Here is a 9501-nt window from a genome sequence, read left to right on the forward strand (position 1 = left end):
GAGGTGGAAGATCAATTGAGCACAGGAGGTCATGGCTGCCATTGATTGTACCGTTGCACTCCAGCCTGGGTGACAGAGTGAGACCCTAAAAAAAAAGAAAAGAAACAAAAAAGCACAGATGTATTGTATATGAGAATATGGCTTCGCTGCAGCAGCCCAAGCACTGAATATTACTGATTTTTAAATCTTTGTTATTTAGCTAAATGAAAAATACTCTCTTTTAGTTTGCTTCATAGCTTCTTAGTTCAGCATTTAATCAAATGGTTTTGTTTTCTTTATAGATTGTGCCAAGGACTTGAATGGATGATGTCACGACTTAAGATTAGATGATTTCTCCTGACCTCTTCTCATAGACTTTTTATAAATGAAGTGCTGGACTTTACCTGAAAGCTGCAAAAATTAATGGTTTAGATATATTTATAATAAACTGATTTAAACTTTTTCTATAAGAAGAAAAATTAAGACCACTTATTTGAAAACAAAGATGAAGTCTCACCTTCCAATTTGCTTTCTCGTTAGTTTTTTCCAAAGTATGTTTTAAAGCTGTGATTGACAATTTTCTCATAACGAATCCTCTCAGGACATTGTGTAGCCTGTGGTAAGTACAAAGGGAGAGGAAGACATTTTGAATTATAAGAGCTTTATTATCAGTATAACCCTCCCTAGTTGAATGTTGTTTTCTTCTTGTTCCATTAAGTCAAAATACAAATCACAGATACTCAGTTTCCAATATTTTAAAATGTAACATTACTTATAAAAGTATTTTGCTTAAGGTTGTGTGTGTATTGTGTATATACCTCAAGTTCAAGTTAATGGCTTTGATTTATGTTCTAAAGAAACACAAATAACACAAATATTAATAATATCCTTATAACCATAATGAGATAAATATTGGCATTGGTGTTAAGTGCCATTTTATACTTTCTCCCTATGTTCTCTGTATTGTGCTAATCAACGAGCTGCTTGTTAAAAAAAAAAGGAAAAGGAAAAAGCATGACATTGTGTATTAATTTTTTTGTTCATTAAAATCACACACGTGGAAACATGTAATTCAGCAGAGTGGGATAGCTATCAGATTCTTGGCTTAGTATTACTAATGGGCAGGATTGTACCATGAGCAACTATCAGATTATTCCTTTCAGTGGTTCTTATGGCATCTAAATTACTGAATAAATTATTCATTAATCAGTGAATCATAAATTATTATTAAAATGATCAAATGAATTCTCAGCATTAATTGAAAATTGTTATGTGAAACATATCTACCCAGGAAAGTAATACTCTATAAATACTGTTAAACAATTTAGCTATATTATTTTTAAATCTTATATTGTATGTCAAGTGGTTAAAATGAATTTCAGAGTAAAAGTTAGGTGTGTTTCTGAGCAACATTGATAATTTCTTATTTTGGTACTTGAAATATAGTGAGATTTTTTTATTTCTAAATTTTGTTGTATCTTCTATTACATAAATGCATTGTTTGACAGTTATAAAATGCAAGTGTTTTTTTAATGATCTTAAGAATTTGGCGTAAAAATTCATTAATACAATGTATTATTTGTACTATGAAGTAACTTGACCCAAAACACCCTTTATGTTAGCTTAGGGTATCTTTTTTCAGTGTCTGAAAGTCAAAGGTATTCTTGTCACAACTATAAACAAACTTGCCCTAAATGTGTTAAAACATATTCTTGGATACTCTATTTGTATATCTTTCATGCCTTGAAAATCTGAACATTAATCCAAACCCACGTGTTTTAGCATATTTAAGAAAAAAACTACTTTTAATATCACCCTTTTAAACTTTATCACGATTTTGGTGAGGAATAATAGTATATACTTTAAGCGTTGACAAAACTTAGAAATTTTCTTTCTATAAAATGGGAAATACTCTGTATCTAAATCCAGGTCACGCATAGGAGATCAGTATTTAACATTGGATGTTTTGTGTTTTATATATATAATGTTCAAAATGCAAGCATAATTTAATCTTTGTCCACCCGGTTGTACAAAAGTAAATCTTAAATTACCAAGCTTTTCTCATGTTCACATACTTTCTCAAATCTCTATAAAGAATTACTTATCTGTTAAAAATCCCCTTAACCCAAATCTGTATTATAGTTTCACCAGATAAATATTCTGTGATGTACCCCAGAAAATCCACATACTTTGCCCTTTTTATTTTTTAATTTGAATAATCATGTGCTTAGTCCCTTGGATTGCTGCCACATCAGTTTAACACGATATCAGCACATTCCCTTGTCATCAAGGTATTGGCTCAAATTTATTCATAATTGGCTGTTTAAAGCATGTACTACCTTGTTACAGTTGGTTTAGTGTAGTGGATTATTGACATGACGTCATGAGAAGATGTGGAATTTTATACTACATTTATAAAACTTGATTTTGTTCTCTACCCTTCAAGGTGAACATTAAAAATAAGGTGGGATCTGTGTACTTGTACATAAAACCAAAATTATAGTTGGGAAAAATAAATTTATATATGAAAATGTCAAAATCATTTTAACAGTATTATTTTCAAATAAGATAGAAAGGCTGGTGAAAAGTCATATTGGCAATTTGTATGTAGTTTAAGTGGAATTAAGCAAAGGGAGATGCTTTTGGGTTTTTAATATGCCACTTTTGAGTGAAAACATCTCGTAGAGTCATTGTGTTCAGCTCTGAGAAGAACAAATCTGCTTCTGTACATGTGGCTGGATTTAAATATCCTGTTTTTGATACTAATTTTGAAGTCATATAACTTCTTTTGATATCTTGGCAAAAGTAACCGTATGCCATAAGCATTTGAATATGTTTAATTTTGTCTTAATAGCATCTGTAAAGTACATCTTACACATTATATAGAGGGTTCTTATTTGAAATTTCCAGTTCTCTGTATCTTCCCAGTACATCTTGGTCCTCATAATAGGCAAAGGATACAATGAAGGCAGGTGGTTTAGGGGTTATAGTGGGGAGGTGGATAGGGGATTCATTTTCTTATATGACATTTTGCTTTAAGAATATAAAAGTGCTTTAGCACTGCTGGCTGACATTTTTAATATAGGTAATGAAAGTGATGTTAGAAGCATGGGATGAAATAGAGGGAAGAAGAGGTTTTATTTTCTGGCCTTTAGGAAGTGCCTAGTAGGTCATTACAGTGAGAAGTGCACAGAGCTTGAGGAAAGGCATGAAGTCCCTGACATTTTTTCCTTTTTGTCTCAGTGTATAGTTTTAAGCTGCCTAGAAACAGGACTCTATTGTCTACTCTTGTATAGGCACTTTACATTTCTTGATGTCACTATAGCAACCACATACAGTACAGACAATTTCAAAACCTGTTTATATTAGTGTAAATAGAAAAACTAAACAACTTTCTAGTTTTCTCTGCAGGCATTTTTGGGAATGTATGTGTAGTATGCTCTGCTTTGTATATAGGAGATAGTACCACATCATCGGTTATCTCAGAATTTCAGGGTCGTCTCCTAACTGCCCAGTTGTATCTTGACATCAATCCCTTTTTCAAGGCTTGGTAGAGACAACTTTCTCCGTGTGACTTTGGCCCCTCCCACTCTTCAAGTATAATCTGGATCTTCTTGCTTTCAAGATCAGCTTCCCCATAGCTCAGGTATCCCTTGCTCTCCTGTATCTTCATTTACTATCAGTGAAGATATCTCTGTCTTGAAGGTTATTCTAAACTTTGTCTATAACTGTTGTTGCCCAAATCAGTAGTTTCTATGTAGCTCCTTGCTATCTTCTCACCACTGGCTTGAGGTAGTGATTTGGACTTTGCTCATTAGAGAGCATTATCAGAGAGGTGGAGTCCCTCAGAAGACCAGCTTGCGGTGCATATAGCATATAGATGCCAATATTGGAATTCTTTAAATTATATTGTATTTAACATTTTCATGCTTTTTAATTTAACTTCACATGTTGAGAAGTAGATTCAGAAAGATAGGAGAAATACCCAGACTCTGCCAGTTCCTTGAGCTCCTAGTTAGGCATTAACAGGATTAAGTTTTATTTGTATTGTCTTCCTATTACCAAGAATGGTTATGTTGCACAGAATACCAATTCAGTTTGAGTTGGAAAAAGATGCCAAACCAAATTTATATATAGCATATAACCTAAGGGCATCCTTGAAATTATTTCCCACATTCCATTTTTTTCTTCATGTTTGCTTATAAAACAAAGATAAACATTAGCTGTCTAAAGGAATTAGCAATCAAAAGCCTAACTCTACAAAATAAACCTGTTGAAATAAACCTGTTGAATAAACCTGTTTAAAAGACATCAAAATAATTGTCATGCATTGACTGTAGATGCAGATAAATATGTCTTTAAAGCTCCACTTATACAAAAATAAAACTTCTATATCATGCTTCCTCAAAGAATGTATAATAGATTAAGACCATGATAATAAAATAAAAAGAAAAGAAAACCAGAAATTAGAATTTCAGATGCAAAAGTAACTTTCTAGTTAACCCTAAAGTCCTGTCAAATTGTGAAGAAATGTAACAGGATGCACTTGGATTCATTTTGCAATATTTCTTATCAATTGTCTAGCCCTTGTGTATTGTTCTAAAAACTAAAGTTTAAATCTTTATGCTATTGCCTGCTAGATATCCTGTTCTTTGGTAGAAAATTCCCATAGTCTGTACTCAAGAAGTGCCTAAAAATGGATTTATGTTGATTTTAAGCCCATCTAATAAATTATATGTATTTTCTATGGTATTACATGTGCTTGTCTTAACTGATAACACAGCCTGGAGGGTTTCTGTCACAATTTGTACTTTATTTGAAAAAAAAAAACTTGAAATTGAAGATATCCATCTCACCCTCAACAAACCATAATGTAATGAAGCACGAGCCACACCCTTTTTCTCTTTCCTAATACAAGTATGTCCTGTCCCTGGCATTAGTTAATGCAGTGACTGGAAAACTGAACCCTGCTACTGTTTTAAAATAGTTTTAATGGAAAATTAAACTATATGTTTGAAATCATAAGTAAAAGTTCTTTGCTTACATAAGAGTAGCCTCTTGATTCTCATAGTTAAGTAATTAGTAATTTTGTGTCATACCATTTAGATGTTGAGCCGTTTCATATGTGCATATGTATATGTGTATGTGTCCAAATTCCTCCTCTTTGTTTAGATTCTACTTACAAATCAAACTATTTAATAGAATCTTAATACATTTATCATATATTCTTCCAGGTTTTTTTTTTTTTTTTTTTTTTAACTGACTATAGAGTATGACTGTAAATTCTGGGGCAAAGCTTGATTGTATTTTCAGTGATGTATAGTTACATTGTTTCATATTAGAAATCATTGTGCATGGAAAGTGAAATGTGCATATAATTTTAAATTATTGTAATATGTACTGTGCCCTTCCCCTAAACATCTTACATTGATGATACACAGAATTCCTCTATTTTTGCTTGAAAATAGTCCTTTAGATTGGAGTAGCCATTTCTTACATCCCTCTATTGTTCCATGGTATAAGGTGATACCTGCAAAGCACTTTTAAAGATATTGTTTAGGTTAATGTCCAAGATACAGCATTGAGGAGGCAACTATGTCTAATGAGGGCTCTCTTGGTTGCTAGAGATGAGAGAAATGTATACTAATCATTTTAATTTGTACTTAAAGTGCATTTTACTAATCATTGATTTTAAATATGACAGATTCTTCTTGTAGATATTAATCTTTAATCTTTCTTGTTTATCATATTGTTCTAGAGAAGCCTAGATAAAAATGGATTCCACCTAGTCTCTGTAAAACACCTTCCCCACACACTCCCCATCCCTTCCAATTGAGCTCTATGCACTTTGACAAGCAAATAAGAAGACCTTAGGTTTCTTGTATTTGAATTTCCAAAAAAAAACAATAAAAGGTTTTTACTCGATTTGCATGCAAGAGGCAGAAATTTTGTCTCATCTCTTTATCATTTTGTGAACTTGTGTTTCTCTGTATGCTAGGGAAATTTTGCACACAAGGAATGTTTGAAAAAGTGAGAAGTTTAGAGTGCTTGGGTGCTTTTTATTTGCTCAGTGCTGATGTGTTAGGTATCTAGGGAAATAATGCTTCAGGACCTTTTTAACAATACAGCTTCATCAATAACTCGGGGATATTTATGTTTGTACTGAGGAAAGGGAGGGAGTGGGCAGGTTGGAGTGGGGGCCTTTCCATGGAAAGCAGTGCAGTCAGCTGCTTCATAGATGTGGTTTTTCATTATACTTGTAACAATGTTCTTGTGTCCATAATTGACTGAAATGTCAAGTTTCAGAAATGCAGGGCATTTATCAGGTGACCAGAAGTAGAACCTTGTTGATTATGAAATGGAAGAATAATGTCAAGGTAGTTGGGGGAAAATGACAAATAAGATTTTGCCGGTGAATTTCCATGTTTAATATGTATATTAATCTTTTTTTAAGTTGCATGGTAATCTGGTATAACGTATTATCTCTGCTTTATGCTTTGGGTAAAAAGGAAAAAAAAAGATGAGTTACAATTGTTACTCTATTATGTACTATTACATATACCTTTTCTTTTAGAAAGGGTTAATTATAATTACTATTCACACCTCTGTGTTGTCAGTGTTTTTATTTTGGTTTATTCTCTAAATGTGCAGATTGGATGTCGTAAAGGCTCGGATCCACATGGTAATTGAAAAGGTATGACAGCTGCATTCTACAAATTGCAAAAAAAATTGTCCTGATCTTCTCTAGGAAACTTTTCCAGCACTTGTTCAATTTATAGAGAGCTATCTAGCTTTTATTTCTGAATGTTAGACTTGGAAATGAGCCTGATAAATAATGATCAATTTGCATGGTTGATTTCTTTTAAAATCTGAGAAAAGTTCAGTCATTTAAAATGAATATTATTAAAGTGAACATTCATGAGCATAGTTGATAGTAAACAAAAGAAAAAAGGAAAAAATGCAGGGAGAGAGGAGTCAGCCCCAGTCACATGCTGACTTGAATATTGTGTTTCTCCTCTCTGCTAGAATGTAAGCCCCAGGATGGCTATTATGTCTATGTGCTACAGTGCCTGGTATGTAACAGGTGTTCAATTTATATGTGTTGATGGATGAATGAATGGACTACTAATGTTTTTGTTGGTTTTTTCTACCTCTTTTGTTCCCATAGGTAGGTTTTTTTGATCTATGTGATTGCAGCATCAAAAGGGTTTCAAGGTGACTATATGTTTTTCTTATTCTTTTAGTAGAAATAGCACTTATTTCCTTAAAAATGGCCTGAAAGCATCATGCAGTGGCAGATATTTACAAATTTTATGTATTTGAAATCTGTGGGGGTCTACATCAGAGAATGTAACATACCAGAGTCTGTTGTCAGCATATGCAGACATTGAAATAGTAAATGGTACAACATCTTTTATTTATTTATTTATTTATTTTATTTTGAGACGGAGTATCACTCTAATCACCCTGGCTAGAGTGCAGTGGCACAATCTTGGCTTACTGCAACCTCTACCTCGCAGATTCAAGCAATTCTCCTGCCTCAGCCTCCTGAGTAGCTGGGACTACAGCTGCATGCCGCCACACCTGGCTAATTGGTTTTTGTATTTTAGTAGAGACAGGGTTGGCTCACACCTGTAATCCTAGCATTTTGGGAGGCCGAGGCAGGTGGATTGCCTGAGCTCAGGGGTTTGAGATCTTATTCATCTTATATGCTCATTCTTCCTTCATATCTGGAATATCCCCTTTTTGCTAGTAAATAACTTCTGTCCCATGAAATTGATGAGATTTTCACAACATTAGAATAACCTCTGACAGTCCTTTTGAATGTGTTCCTTATGATTAATTACCACCTTTATGGGATTCCATGAGTTGGTATGCCTAGGTGACCCATTATTCTCATCACTACATACTTTGCATTCTAGCAAATTATACCAAAATAGATGTTTACCTAAAAAATATTTTTGAAACAGTTCTAATATATTTAGATTTCCAAATTATATATTGTATTTCCTATATTATTACAAAGAACATTGCAATGGACATCTACTTAATGATTTTTTTCATATTTAAAATTATTTCTTTTGATTATAATCTCAGAGGTGAAACTACTGGATTAAATGGTAGGATGGAATTTGAGGGTGCCTGTTTCAAATTTTCATGAATATGTTAAACAACAAAACTTTCCAATTTAATCGAGGGATAAGCATATTATTATACTTTGCACTTATTTATTGAGACTGTTTCTTTGAAGTTTTAATTTCCTCTGAATTGTTCTTTCGCTTTATTATAATCTTGTTATTCTTGTGAATAAATTAAATTCTCAAAATAGTAGATATAAATACCATGTGCTAACCATTTTTGCCAGTGGAGCTCCGTTTAGTGAATATATTATCTCTTGTTATGTTTTTGCAGATGTGTGTGCAAAACACATCCTAGTATGCCCCTTAAATTTTTATAGTTATCTTTTTTCAGCAAATAAAGTGGTGTGTTTTTTGAGACAGAGTCTCACTCTATCACCCAGGCTGGAGTGCAGTGTTGTGATCTTGGCTCACTGCAGCCTCTGCCTCCTGGGTTCAAGTGATTCTCCTGCCTCAGCCTTCTTAGTGCATCAGTATGTCTGGCTAATTTTTTTATATTTTTGGTAGAGGTGGGGTTTTGCCATGTTGGCCAGCCTGGTCTTGAACTCCTGATCTCAAGTGATCTACTTGCCTCAGCCTCCCAAAATGCTGGGATTACAGTTGTGAGTCACTGCGCCTGACCTAAAGTGTTTGTTAATGTAAAAAATTACAGCCAGGCATGGTGACTCATGCCTGTAATCCCAGCACTTACGGAGGCTGGGGCAGGTGGATTGCTTGAGGTCACAAGTTCAAGCCCAGCCTGTCCAATATGGTGAAACCCCATCTCTACTAAAAATATAAATAATTAGCTGGGTGTGGTGGGACACACCCATAATCCTAGTTACTCGAGAGGCTGAGGCATGAGAATCACTTGAACCTGGGAGGCAGAGGTTGCAGTGAGCCAAGATCACACCACTGTACTCCAGCCTGGGTAACAGTGAGACCCTGTCTAAAAAAAAAAAAAGAAAGAAAGAAAGAAAAAAAAGATATACATGACTTCTTTGAGTGAAAATCAGTAAAGAGATATTATAAGCCAAATTGAGATAATTAAAATTGTCCATTGTCCCAACATTCTAAGAAAACCATTATCAACACTTCGGGACATAAAACGATGTTTCAGTTAGTAATGAATGACATACACAATGATGGTCCTCTATGATTGTAATGGAGCTTAAAAATTCCTATCATTTAGTAATGTTATAAGTGTTGTAGCACAGTTCTGAAAATAAATTTAGTATCACCTAAGTGTAGATTATTTATTAAGTCTACAGTATGGTACAGTAATGTCCTAGGCCTTTACCTTCACTCATCACTGACTCACCCAGAGCAACTTCCAGTCCTGCAGCCTCCATTCACACTAAGTGCCTTATATGGGTGTACCATTTTTTAATCTTTTAGAGAAATT

At 33.8% G+C, this 9501-nt stretch overlaps 1 protein-coding gene across 2 annotated transcripts in view; it reads left to right on the forward strand.

Annotated features, from left to right (window-relative positions):
• The window catches only part of ARL5A (ADP ribosylation factor like GTPase 5A), a 29497-nt gene extending 22916 nt beyond the window's left edge, over positions 1-6581 (forward strand). For both annotated transcript variants that reach the window (XM_021668898.2, XM_064382769.1), the window contains exon 6: positions 282-6581. In XM_021668898.2, the coding sequence (XP_021524573.1) occupies positions 282-330 (49 nt within the window). In that variant the 3' untranslated portion in view covers positions 331-6581. The remainder of the gene's footprint in view (positions 1-281) is intronic.
• Positions 6582-9501: the final 2920 nt, after the last annotated feature.

Source organism: Aotus nancymaae, unplaced genomic scaffold (assembly GCF_030222135.1).
Source record: "Aotus nancymaae isolate 86718 unplaced genomic scaffold, 86718_ANA_hifiasm-v0.15.2.pri h1tg000029l, whole genome shotgun sequence".
Taxonomy (NCBI): Eukaryota; Metazoa; Chordata; class Mammalia; order Primates; family Aotidae; genus Aotus; species Aotus nancymaae.